The following is a 13,512-nucleotide window of genomic DNA, read 5'->3' as shown; positions in this document are numbered from 1 at the left end:
GTGGAAATGATACAACCGACAGCCTTTTCATTACCTTGTATGTGTTTGATTGAACAGCTACGGTTTTGTAGGCAATGGGTTATCCAAACAGAGTGCCAGGCAAGCCCACTGTTCAGTTTAATTGGTCCCATCAGTGCACGTTATAAGCTCTATTAGTTTGAAACAGTGGCTCTGTCTGCAGATCACTAAAAACATTATTGGTTGTATTGCTTAAATGGAGTGTGCGCTGCCTTGGTATGTACAGCAACAGCATATCAAAAAGGTTCGAATGACGAAGGCAGTTTATTTTCTCATTTAATGGCGAAGACACTATAAAAGGCCCGTTAAACCAAAACGCCTGGGGTGTAAATGAATGTGAAACCCGACTTTAGTTTTAACTTTGCCGAGGCTGTTGTTTGGACAATTAGTCACACAGTCATTACAAATTTGGCAAACATGTGTAGGCATGGCCTGGTTTTCGAAACCTGTTGATAGACTGATACTCTTGCACTGCGTGATGAGTTCAGTGGGGCAAGTGCAGTGTAGCACTCTTGAGACAAAAGTGTAGTGTTACGTGCCAATATTGATGTAACGCTCTTATTTTGAAATACCTACATATATATCCAAGACAAGAACGTTTGGTGCTGATCCAGCGCTTTTTCCGCGGGGTTTGCCTCCGACACTCTATTGACAGAGATCTAAATTGATTCAACATTGACCTTGCAAATAATGGTAAGTGCGCGAAGCGCTCTTCAAACACAAGCCCAGTTAAAGGACGGTCGCTTATTTGCTTAAAACCCAGCGGAAAATCAGAAACTCGCACGGAACGAGCGGAGGTGGTTCGCATATAGCGATAAGCGGAACTACGTGTATTACCGATGGCATTCTGTGTAAAGACGCAAATGACTCCTTTTTTCGACACGAATCGTGAGATGTTAAATCACCCCTTCATTATTGGATTACCACGCGTTTGTCGCTTGAGCGTTTTAGGCTTGCCCTTTTTTGTTATTCTGACGATGCTTGCAGGCGGGGGGTGTTCTGTAAGTTTAGCAAAAGGGGGTGTGAACGGTGTTTGCATAAGCCAACAATCGAGTTCTTGTATTTCTACCTGTGGAAAACTACCGCGTCAACAAAGTTGGCTGCTCAAACCGGATAAATCCGGTTTGGGCGCCTTTCACAAGATGACAATAACGAAAAGGCTGACTCTGTTTTCGCTGGCGTATAGAAGTTGGCGGAAGACAGCTTTCGCGGTACACACGAAGGCTCGTATAACCTGGCAACAGAATATATGTCTTTGCAGTTTGCAGCGACCCGTTACTTCGGTTTACCACGTCCCCGGTAAATATAGTGCGACAGTTTTAAATTTTAGTCGGTACGGTTGTGTAACCGCTCGCCAACTCGCTTGCAAAGAATGCACCCTAAGCGAAATTAAACGTACAATGTTGCGTTTACCTTCGCCACGATAATTAAACGTACCTTGCCGCGATATTTTCAAATGATTGTCACCGTCATTGTAAAACGTAGTAGCAGGAGTAACGTTTTTCACAAAGAAACGACAACTGCTGTGATTATAGACTTGTGTTCGCGTAAACCGTCAAAACAATCGATAAAACGTGACTGACGATCAGTAGAAGGGAACAGTCATATATGTAGGGTTGTTGTTATAATAGACAGTAAGTTCTTGTTCTTCAACATAGTGTACCTATAATAATAGTGTTGCTGGAGCTATCAGGCATATTGAAAAGGTAACAAATGCTTTTGCAACAATACAGCCCACGTCAGGATACGTTATATGACTGCGCATAAGCAGTAACAAAGCACAAACAACTGTTGGGCATTACAGTCAATCACTATTGCGTAGTCATCGTATTTGCTGCGAGGCTTGTAGAAAAGACGACGTGAAGAACATGACTAAGCAAAATGACCTCGATTTCCAAACTTGAATTGGAAAATACCCTTTCTCAATTGGTTCATAGTCGATTGCTTTTTAACAGTGTGTTACAGAAGCCCCAATAAGTGTAGTGGGCTGATAATCGCCAGGGCAAAAATTGCATTAGTTTTAATCTGGTGCGCCAGTCTGTACAGTGAAAACAGTTCAGTTTCAGTTCCTCGAACAAAGAGCGCTCAGCGTTCTCGTGTCGTTATGGTCAGTGGTTACAGTCAAGGTAAAACCAACAGCACGAAGCGAAAAACCTTCCTTTTTACACACTTGTGTCATGCAATGCTACAGACTTTAAAGCATGACAAAAGAGGCGTGATTTCATCTGTTACGTGACTTATAGTCAAGTGATTTTAGTAGACTGTTGACTGCAATATAGTGTTAAAAACATTGACATGTTTTATTTATTTAATATACATAATAAATTTTTCGGCAAGTGCTTATGCCATCATCAGGTGAAAATGACGCTTTTGCTCTTTATTGTCACAAGTATGAGTAGATCCGTAAATAGTGTTCCTTTGCTTATTCTGATCTGTCATTTTTCTTAAATTTGGGTGAGAAAACCACCACGATGAACAGACTCGCATGTTTTGGCCCTGTTAATAGTGTTTGTGACGTAACAGTAAGAAGCAGAGCTCGAATACTTAGACCGTTAATCCTTTTCTTGTAGGCAACACTATATACTCCATTAAACCTAATAAAACTTGAACGACTCAAAGTATGGACATCGACTGCAACGAATACGTCACTAGTTGGAACCGGATGTACAACGAGCACGTCACAACAGATGACGCATGCGCGGTGGTGACCAACTATGACGAGTACGCGAAGATCTATGAACGTGACTGCAACACTCTGAAATTCAGCCTTCCGAATGCTGTAACCCAACTTTTAAGAGATCATATGCCCTCTTTGTCGTTCGGAAGTGAGACAGTAGCCCTGCTTGATGTAGCAGCAGGTGTATATTCTTTAATTTTCGTCCGGGTCGTTAACGCAATAATGTACCCACAAGCGAACTTTTAATACACATGAAACTTCAATAAGGGAAATAAACTTGCTGAGTGAACGCCTCGTTAACATCAGGGTGGAAACCAAAACGATTAAATTTACAGAAAAAAATAAACCATTGTGTTTTCGTATAGCCTACAAGTGATGAATTTACTAAATTTAAATTTCTCTTAACTATTCAGGGACGGGCTTGATGGGGGAAAGTCTAAGGCGCGCCGGTTTCAAAGGGTTTATCGACGGAGTTGATGGAAGCCAGGAGATGATGAACAAAGCACGCGCAAAAAATATATACCGGTATTTTTTGTCCAAAAGATTTTTGTGGTTTCACAAGTAGGAAACGTGACAAAGTTACTTGTAAACACAGGAGTCTGTCAAAAGTGTTTTTGGCCCCCGACACCGCCATGTCGTTTTCAAGCGACTATTATGACGTGTTGACATGCATCGCTGCACTTTCACAGGGCCACGTGAGACCGGAACTTCTATTAGTAAGTTTGGACACTTTTTAATTGTTTTTTAAATCAGTGATTGAACCTAGGCTTTGTAACGGAGTTCGATCGACACTTTGCTAACGTATATGCTGCCTCTGGTGGCAGCATTTATAATTACGTATCAAACGGTGGAGGTCGCACTGAGTAATTTGCTTATGCTATTACAGCCGTTTTCAAATGATAAACATGCTTTTGGCGGCAGCCGCATACAGATTGTGTTACCGACAAGCACAGTATATGACAGTACAGGAAAGAAAATTTAACAAAACCAACGTCAATTCGCAGGAATTCGCCCGTGTTGTCAAACCAGGTGCACTCATCGTATTCACTGTCAGAAACAACGCGACCAACGAACATTACATCGAAGAGCTCAACTCCATCGTACAAAGTATGGAAGACGACGGTACATGGGCCAAAGTTAAGTGTTTTTCTACAGAGCAATACGGCATTGATTTGGCTTCCGGATCAAGTGAAAGAAAGGCACCCATGTATTCCCTTGTTTACTGCTACAGAAAGCTTTAGTGGTCGAGATTTTGCTTTTGTTTACATGGAACTGTGCTATTTTTCCATTTCATATGCTTTAAGGTGTTTTTTTTTGTAAAATGCAGCAAAATTAAGGCCAAAAACGGGACTTTAGCCCCACGTGTTGAGGATTTTGCTTTAAACTTTAAAATTGTACAAGTCTTTATGTAGCTTTTTTGCTTCGTAACTGGGTTTTGACATCACTCGCTACGCGATTCATGCAAATATAGCTTTCTCGTTGAAATGTTTGCACGATAATTTACAAGCTCAAAGTTCATCGCCCTGGTTAGCAACATGTAAATTATATGTAATTACTTAGTTCTTTCTTCTTACGCTAATAAATCTTAAATATTTTTATCTGCAAAGCCCCAGATTGAAAAAAAATATTTTGCATTTTTAAGGATTTTTTTCTGTTTTTTCCGCTGTGCTTCTTATATGTTTCAGTTTAAGGTTGTTTATCTCACTGAACCGAAATATTTATGTTTAATGCACGCCATGGCTCTGCTGCTTTGAAAAAAATCGCTCTGTGTGCTTTTTTATTGGTGTCAAATTTTTGCGGAGGGCCTAAATTTAACAACTTTCATGTCTATCTTTCGAAAACCCAGTGGGAATACACAAAGTTTAAGCAAACGTAAATTGTATTTTTTTCCTCCTTTTGTGGTTCTTGGTTTATTTATTATTCCTAATATTGACTATGCTGCAATCCGAGTAAATTGTATACAGAGGTAGTGCTGCGTTCATGGGCATCGCTGAAACAACTTTGCGCTTAAAATTGTGCTGTAGTTGCTGAGCCATATGTCACTTACATTACTTCCTTGCTCTTTTAAGTTTTGTACAAACTATTTTTGGTGCACGCTTGGCGTAAAAAATAAAAAAGGAACTGTTGGTATCTGCGAGACATTCTGCTGTAATGCCCAGGCTTCGTCAGATTTTGTATGTCACATGGTGAACACGATTGTGCAGGGTTGTAGGATTGTGGAAGCCAATCTATTTGATTTCACGCAGGACTAGGGGGCAGGACCCTAATTTCAAACCACCATCTGCATTCTATTCGACTTTTTGTTTGTTTTTGTCTTCGTGCTAATTTGTGGTCCCCCGTTCAAGCGGGTGCTGATTTAGCCAAATCGCTCAAATGTGCTTTGGCCCTGGCAGGATTGGGGCGACTGATGCATAAACCGACTTGATTTATTTTTTTTAACACCAACTTACAATTTAGTTTGCGTGTAGAACGAGTTTCCCCAATTCGACAACTCCTTTTCTAGGCAACGCTCATTTTCTACGTGTTTTTTTTTGCTTTGGTTTGTTATAAGATTTAGCTTTGGAATATGGCATATGATACGCTATGTGATTGCAGGATACGTTATATGACTGCGCACAAGCAGTAATAAAGCACAAACAACTGTAAGTTGGGCCTTACGGTCAATCACTATTGCGTAGTCATCGTCTTTGCTGCGAGTCTTGTTGAAAAGGATGACGTAAAGTATAAGGTTAACATGACTAAGCAAAATGACCTCGATTTCCATATTTAAATGGAAATACATTTTCTCAATTGGTTCATAGTCGATTGCTTTTTCACAGTAAGTTACAGAAGCGCCAACGAGTGTCGAAGGCTGATAATCGTTAGGACAATGAATTGCATTAGTTTTAACCTGTTGCAGTCTATTCAGTGAAACAGTTCAGTTTTAATTTTTAATAACATCACGTAATTTCACAAGCGGTGTTAGCGTTATTTTTTTACGTGTTGGTACGTTTTCTTGGCATTGGTTTTGTGCTGTACCAGTACCATTACCCTGAGAAAGCCTTGTTGGATAACAGGCGTAAAGTTACGTTTTTATTGTGCCAGAAGAACAGACTATTAAATTACTAGATGCCTGACAGCAACAGAAACATTATAGTTTAGCTTCAGTTCATCGAACAAAGCGCGCTCAGCGTTCTCGTGTCCTCACGGTCAGTGGTTACCGCCAAGGTGAAACCGGCACGAAGCGAAAAACCTTCGTTTTTACATAGTTGTGTTATGCAATGCTACAGACTTGCGAAGCATGACAAAAGAAGCGTGAACTCTGACCTAGTAAAGTGATTTTAGCGGACATCAGTTGACTGCAAATCACACCAAAATGCTTATTTTGAGAATCAAGAGGCTGGCCCATATAGTGTTGAAAACATTGACAAGTTTTATTTATGCAGAACGTTTCGGCAAGTGCTTATGTGATCACCAGTTGAAAATGAATTATTTTTCGGCAAGTAATTTCAGAATTATGAGTAGATCCGTAAATGCTGTTCTTATGCTTAAACCGATTGGTCACTTTTTTCAAACCTTGGTTATAGAGAACCACCACGATAAACAGACTCACACTTTTTTGGCCCAGTTAATTGTGTTTGTGACGTAACAGTAAGAAGCAAAGACTAGCTTGAACTTCCTGTTTCTTGTTGCAGGGTTTTCTATTGTTGCATGCGATCGTTTACATTGAGTTTTGACGTTAGTCTTACTCTAATACATTGGCTGTTAATTCTATCTTCTGTAAGTTCAGGCAACTCTGTATCCGTCATTTAATCTAATAAAACTTGAACGACTTAAATTATGGACATCGAGTACAACGAATACGTCACCAGCTGGAACCGAATGTACAACGAGCACGTCAAAACCGGTGACGCATGCGCGGTGGTGACCAACTTTGATGAGTACGCAGAGATCTATGAACGTGACTGCAACACTCTGAAATTCAGCCTTCCGAATACTGTCACACAACTTTTGAGAGATCATATGCCCTCTTTGTCGTTCGGAAGTGAGACAGTAGCCCTGCTTGATGTAGCAGCAGGTATATTCTTTAACACATCCACAAGCGAACTTTTTATTCGCATGGAATGACCACCACGTTAACACCAGGGTTGCAAGCAAAAAAACATAATATTCTAACCGCAACGGTTGAATTTACAGTAAAAAATGAACCATGGTGTTTTCGTATTTTCGGTGAGATTTTCTAAATAAGTGAATTACTTTATTAAATTTTATTTTTTCGTAACTATTTGGGACAAACCAGCTACTGAATTCTTACCCGGATAGTTCCGGCTTACTTTCAGCTCTGATTCTCATTCAGGAACGGGCTTGATGGGGGAGAGTCTGAGGCGTGCCGGTTTCAAAGGGTTTATCGACGGAGTTGATGGAAGCCAGGAGATGATGAACAAAGCACACGCAAAAAATATATACCGGTATTTTTTATCCTAAAGTTCTTGTATTTCCGCAAGCAGGACACGTGACAAAGTTACTTGTAAACACAGGAGTCTGTCAAAAGTGTTTTTGGCCCCTGACACAGCCATGCCGTTATCAAGCGACTATTATGACGTGTTGACATGCATCGCTGCACTCTCACAAAATCTCGTGAGACCGGAACTTCTACTAGTAAGTTTGGACACTTTTTTGATGTTTATTTTGCATTGTGATTCGAACCCAGGTTTTGCAACAGGCTTCGATCGCGAATTTGCTTTTGCATATGCTGCCTCTGGTAGTAGTCTGTTTAATCACATATTAAACGGTGGAGGTCGCACTAAGTAATGCGGGCAATTGGCAGCATTAGTCAAACGCCCGACCCATATACCAAGAAGAAAACCTGATCGGGATTCGTGCCCAGGATATCCTGAGTTCAAATCCCGGTGTGGTAAAAAAAAATTAATAAAAAACAACATGCTTTTGACGGCAGCCGCATACAAATTGTGTTTCCGACAACCACAGTATATGACAGTACAGGAAAGAAAATTTAACAAAACCAACATCAATTCGCAGGAATTCGCTCGTGTTGTCAAACCAGGTGCACTCATTGTATTCACTGTCAGAAACAACGCGACCAACGAACATTACATCGAGGAGCTCAAATCCATCGTACAAAGTATGGAAGACGACGGTACATGGGCCAAAGTTAAGTGTTTTTCTACAGAGCAATACGGCATTGATTTGGCTTCCGGATCAAGTGAAAGAAAGGCACCCATGTATTCCCTTGTTTACTGCTACAGAAAGCTTTAGTGGTCGAGATTTTGCTTTTGTTTACATGGAACTGTGCTATTTTACCATTTCATATGCTTTAAGGTGTTTTTTTTTATAAAATACAGCAAAATTTAGGCCAAAAACGGGATTTTAGCCCCACGTGTTGAGGATTTTGCTTCAAACTTTAAAATTGTACAAATCTGTACATGTAGCTTTTCTGCTTCGTAACTAGGTTTGACATCACTCGCATCGCGATTCATGCAAATATAGTTTTCGCGTTCAAATGTTCCACGATAATTTACAAGCTTAAAGTTTATCGCCCTGGTTAGCAACATGTAAATTATGTATGATTACTAAGATTTTTCTTCTTATGCTAATAAATCTTAAATACTTTTATTTGCAAAGCCCCAGATTTAAAAAAAAAACTATTTTGCATTTTGGGGATTTTTTTCTGTTTTTCCGCTGTGCTTCTTATACATTTCAGTTTAATAATTGTTTAACTTACTGAACCGAAAAAGTTACGTTTAATAGACGCCATAGCTCGGTTGCGTTGATAAAAATTCCAACTCGCTCTGTGTGCTTTCTTATTGGTGTCAAATTTTTGCGGAGGGCGCAAATTTAACAACTTTCATGTCTATCTTTAGGAATACCCAGTAGGAATACACAACGTTTAAGCAAAATTAAATTGTATTTTTTTTCCTCCTTTAGTGGTTCTTGGTTAATTTGTTATTCCTAATATTAACCATGCTGCAATCCAAGTAAATTGTATACAGAGGTAGTGCTGTGTTCATGGGCTTCGCTGCAACAAGTTTGCGCTGAAAATTGTGCTGTAGTTGCTGAGCCATATGTCACTTACATTACTTCCTTGCTCTATTAAGTTTTGTACAAACGATTTTCGTTGCACGCTTGGCGTAAAAAATAATAAAGCAACTGTTGGTATCTGCGGGACATTCTGCTGGTTATAAACTGGCTTCGTCAGATATTGTATGTCACGTGGTGAACACGATTGTGCAGGGTTGTAGGATTGTGAAAGTCAATCTATTTCATTTCACGCAGGACCAGGGGGCAGGACGTTTATTTCAAACAACCATCTACATTCTTTTTGACTTTTTTTTGTTTTTGTCTTCGTGGTAATTTGTGTTTCCCCTTTAAAGAGGGTGCTGATTTGGCCAAATTGTTCAAATGTGCTTTGGCCCGGCAACGCTAGTTTGCTAAGTGTTTTTTGCTTTGGTTTGTTATAAGATATATGTTCATCAATTAATTTAGCTTTGAAATATGGCAAATGATACGTAATATGACTGCGCACAAGCAGTAATAAAGCACAAACAACTGTAAGTTGGGCCTTACGGTCAATCACTAACGCGTAGTCATCGTATTTGCTGCGAGTCTTGTTGAAAAGGATGACGTAAAGAATAAGGGCAACATGACTAAGCAAAATGTCTTCGATTTCCAAATTTAAATGAAAAATACAATTTTCCAATTGGGTCATAGTCGATTGCTTTCAAACAGTAAGTTGCAGAAGCGCCAACGAGTGTAGTGGGCTGATAATCGTTAGGGACATAATTTGCGTTAGTTTTAACCTGATGCAGTCTATTCAGTGAAACAGTTCAGTTTTAATTTTTAATAACATCACGTAATTTCACAAGCGGTGTTAGCGTTATATTTTTACGTGTTCGTACGTTTTCTTGGCATTGGTTTTGTGCTATACCAGTACCATTACCCTGAGGGAGCCTTGTTGGATAACAGGCGTAAAGTTACGTTTTTATTGTGCCAGAAGAACAGACTATTAAATTACTAGATGCCTGACAGCAACCGAAACATCATAGTTTAGCTTCAGTTCATCGAACAAAGCGCGCTCAGCGTTCTCGTGTCCTCACAGTCAGTGGTTACCGCCAAGGTGAAACCGGCACGAAGCGAAAAACCTTCCTTTTTACATAGTTGTGTTATGCAATGCTACAGACTTGCAAAGCATGACAAAAGAAGCGTGAACTCTGACCTAGTAAAGTGATTTTAGCGGACATCAGTTGACTGCAAATTACACCAAAATGCTTATTCTGAGAATAAAGAGGCTGGCCCATATAGTGTTGAAAACATTGGCACGTTTTATTCATGCAGAACGTTTCGGCAAGTGATTATGTGATCATCAGTTGAAAATGATTTATTTTTCGGCAATTTAGTTTCAGGAAGTATGAGTAGATCCGTAAATGGTGTTATTATGCTTAACCCGATTGGTCACTTTTTTAAAGCCTTGGTTATAGAGAACCACCACGATAAACAGACTCACACTTTTTTGGCCCAGTTAATTGTGTTTGTGACGTAACAGTAAAAAGCAAAGACTAGCTTGAACTTCCTGTTTCTTGTTGCAGGGTTTTCTATTGTTGCATGCGATCGTTTACATTGAGTTTTGACGTTAGCCATACTCTAATACATTGGCTGTTAATTCTATCTTCTGTAAGTTCAGGCAACTCTATATCTGTCATTTAATCTAATAAAACTTGAACGACTTAAATTATGGACATCGAGTACAACGAATACGTCACCAGCTGGAACCGAATGTACAACGAGCACGTCAAAACCGGTGACGCATGCGCGGTGGTGACCAACTTTGATGAGTACGCAGAGATCTATGAACGTGACTGCAACACTCTGAAATTCAGCCTTCCGAATACTGTCACACAACTTTTGAGAGATCATATGCCCTCTTTGTCGTTCGGAAGTGAGACAGTAGCCCTGCTTGATGTAGCAGCAGGTATATTCTTTAACACATCCACAAGCGAACTTTTTATTCGCATGGAATGACCACCACGTTAACACCAGGGTTGCAAGCAAAAAAACATAATATTCTAACCGCAACGGTTGAATTTACAGTAAAAAATGAACCATGGTGTTTTCGTATTTTCGGTGAGATTTTCTAAATAAGTGAATTACTTTATTAAATTTTATTTTTTCGTAACTATTTGGGACAAACCAGCTACTGAATTCTTACCCGGATAGTTCCGGCTTACTTTCAGCTCTGATTCTCATTCAGGAACGGGCTTGATGGGGGAGAGTCTGAGGCGTGCCGGTTTCAAAGGGTTTATCGACGGAGTTGATGGAAGCCAGGAGATGATGAACAAAGCACACGCAAAAAATATATACCGGTATTTTTTATCCTAAAGTTCTTGTATTTCCGCAAGCAGGACACGTGACAAAGTTACTTGTAAACACAGGAGTCTGTCAAAAGTGTTTTTGGCCCCTGACACAGCCATGCCGTTATCAAGCGACTATTATGACGTGTTGACATGCATCGCTGCACTCTCACAAAATCTCGTGAGACCGGAACTTCTACTAGTAAGTTTGGACACTTTTTTGATGTTTATTTTGCATTGTGATTCGAACCCAGGTTTTGCAACAGGCTTCGATCGCGAATTTGCTTTTGCATATGCTGCCTCTGGTAGTAGTCTGTTTAATCACATATTAAACGGTGGAGGTCGCACTAAGTAATGCGGGCAATTGGCAGCATTAGTCAAACGCCCGACCCATATACCAAGAAGAAAACCTGATCGGGATTCGTGCCCAGGATATCCTGAGTTCAAATCCCGGTGTGGTAAAAAAAAATTAATAAAAAACAACATGCTTTTGACGGCAGCCGCATACAAATTGTGTTTCCGACAACCACAGTATATGACAGTACAGGAAAGAAAATTTAACAAAACCAACATCAATTCGCAGGAATTCGCTCGTGTTGTCAAACCAGGTGCACTCATTGTATTCACTGTCAGAAACAACGCGACCAACGAACATTACATCGAGGAGCTCAAATCCATCGTACAAAGTATGGAAGACGACGGTACATGGGCCAAAGTTAAGTGTTTTTCTACAGAGCAATACGGCATTGATTTGGCTTCCGGATCAAGTGAAAGAAAGGCACCCATGTATTCCCTTGTTTACTGCTACAGAAAGCTTTAGTGGTCGAGATTTTGCTTTTGTTTACATGGAACTGTGCTATTTTACCATTTCATATGCTTTAAGGTGTTTTTTTTTTATAAAATGCAGCAAAATTTAGGCCAAAAACGGGACTTTAGCCCCACGTGTTGAGGATTTTGCTTACAACTTTAAATAGTAGAAGTCTGTATATGTTGCGTTTTTGCTTCATAACTGGGTTTTTGCCTCACTCGCAAAGCGATTCATACAAATATAGTTTTCGCGTTCAAATGTGTTTCCACGAAAATTTACAAACTCAAAGTTTATCACCCTGGTTAGCAACATGTAAGTTATATGTAATTTCTTAGTTCTTTCTTCTTATGCTAATAAATCTTAAATATTTTTATTTGCAAAGCCCCAGATTTAAAAAAAAAACTATTTTGCATTTTGGGGATTTTTTTCTGTTTTTCCGCTGTGCTTCTTATACATTTCAGTTTAATAATTGTTTAACTTACTGAACCGAAAAAGTTACGTTTAATAGACGCCATAGCTCGGTTGCGTTGATAAAAATTCCAACTCGCTCTGTGTGCTTCCTTATTGGTGTCAAATTTTTGCGGATGGCGCAAATTTAACAACTTTCATGTCTATCTTTAGGAAACCCAGTAGGAATACACAACGTTTAAGCAAAAGTAAATTGTATTTTTTTTCTCCTTTTGTGGTTCTTGGTTAATTTGTTATTCCTAATATTAACCATGCTGCAATCCGAGTAAATTGTAAACAGAGGTAGTGCTGTGTTCATGGGCTTCGCTTAAACAAGTTTGCGCTTAAAATTGTGCTGTAGTTGCTGAGCCATATGTCACTTACATTACTTCCTTGCTCTTTTAAGTTTTGTACAAACTATTTTCGGTGCACGCTTGGCGTAAAAAATAAAAAAGGAACTGTTGGTATCTGCGAGACATTCTTCTGGTAATAAACTGGTTTTGTGAGATTTTTTATGTCACGTTGTGAACACGATTGTGCAAGGTTGTAGGATTGTGGAAGCCAATCTATTTGATTTCACGCAGGACTAGGGGGCAGGACCCTAATTTCAAACCACCATTTACATTTTATTCGACGTGTGCTGATTTGGCCGAATCGCTCAAATGTGCTTTGGCCCTGGCAGGATTGGAGCGACTGATGCATGAAACGACTTGTTTTATTTTTTTTAAAACCAACTTGCAATTTAGTTTGCGTGTAGAACGAATTTTCCCCAATTCGACAACCCGTTTCCAAGGCAACGCCCATTTTCGAAGTGTTTTTTTGCTTTGGTTTGTTATAAGATATATATTCATAAATTAGTTTAGTTTTCGAATATGGCAAATGATACGTTACATGACTGCAGGATACGATAAGCAGTAATAAATCACCAACAACTGTAAGTTGGGCCTTACGGTCAATCACTAATACGTAGTCATTGTATTTTCTGCGAGTCTTGTTAAAAAGGATGACGTGAAGAAAAAGGGTAACATGACTAAGCAAAATGACCTCGATTTCCAAATTTAAATAGAAATACATTTTCTTAATTGGGTCATAGTCGATTGCTTTCTCACAGTAACTAACAGAAGCGCCAACGAGTGTAGTGGGCTTATAATCGTTAGGGCAATGAATTGCATTAGTTTTAACCTGGTGCAGTCTAGTCAGTGGAAACAGTTGAGTTT

General features: G+C 39.5%; 3 protein-coding genes across 3 annotated transcripts; all 3 read left to right on the top strand.

Moving 5' to 3' along the window:
• The first annotated feature begins 2,262 nt into the window (after nucleotides 1–2,262).
• LOC145906060 (methyltransferase-like protein 27) lies at nucleotides 2,263–4,825 on the top strand. Its single transcript, XM_082993439.1, has 4 exons — nucleotides 2,263–2,876; nucleotides 3,109–3,220; nucleotides 3,291–3,411; nucleotides 3,700–4,825. Exons 1-4 carry the CDS (start codon nucleotides 2,639–2,641, stop codon nucleotides 3,934–3,936), a joined length of 708 nt encoding a protein of 235 aa, XP_082849565.1. The 5' UTR covers nucleotides 2,263–2,638; the 3' UTR covers nucleotides 3,937–4,825.
• Nucleotides 4,826–6,467: 1,642 nt separating this feature from the next.
• On the top strand, nucleotides 6,468–8,817 carry LOC145906414 (methyltransferase-like protein 27). The gene is made up of 4 exons (XM_082993829.1): nucleotides 6,468–6,752; nucleotides 7,032–7,143; nucleotides 7,213–7,333; nucleotides 7,715–8,817. The coding sequence occupies exons 1-4, from the start codon at nucleotides 6,515–6,517 to the stop codon at nucleotides 7,949–7,951; spliced, it is 708 nt and encodes a 235-aa protein (XP_082849955.1). The 5' UTR covers nucleotides 6,468–6,514; the 3' UTR covers nucleotides 7,952–8,817.
• A 1,560-nt stretch (nucleotides 8,818–10,377) lies between these two features.
• Nucleotides 10,378–12,769, top strand: LOC145906222 (methyltransferase-like protein 27). Its single transcript, XM_082993648.1, has 4 exons — nucleotides 10,378–10,661; nucleotides 10,941–11,052; nucleotides 11,122–11,242; nucleotides 11,624–12,769. Exons 1-4 carry the CDS (start codon nucleotides 10,424–10,426, stop codon nucleotides 11,858–11,860), a joined length of 708 nt encoding a protein of 235 aa, XP_082849774.1. The 5' UTR covers nucleotides 10,378–10,423; the 3' UTR covers nucleotides 11,861–12,769.
• The last annotated feature ends 743 nt before the right edge of the window (nucleotides 12,770–13,512 follow it).

This window comes from Ascidia mentula, chromosome 6 (assembly GCF_947561715.1).
Source record: "Ascidia mentula chromosome 6, kaAscMent1.1, whole genome shotgun sequence".
Taxonomy (NCBI): Eukaryota; Metazoa; Chordata; class Ascidiacea; order Phlebobranchia; family Ascidiidae; genus Ascidia; species Ascidia mentula.
Note: the sequence above shows the minus strand (reverse complement) of the source record. Positions and strands in the feature narration are given on the sequence as shown.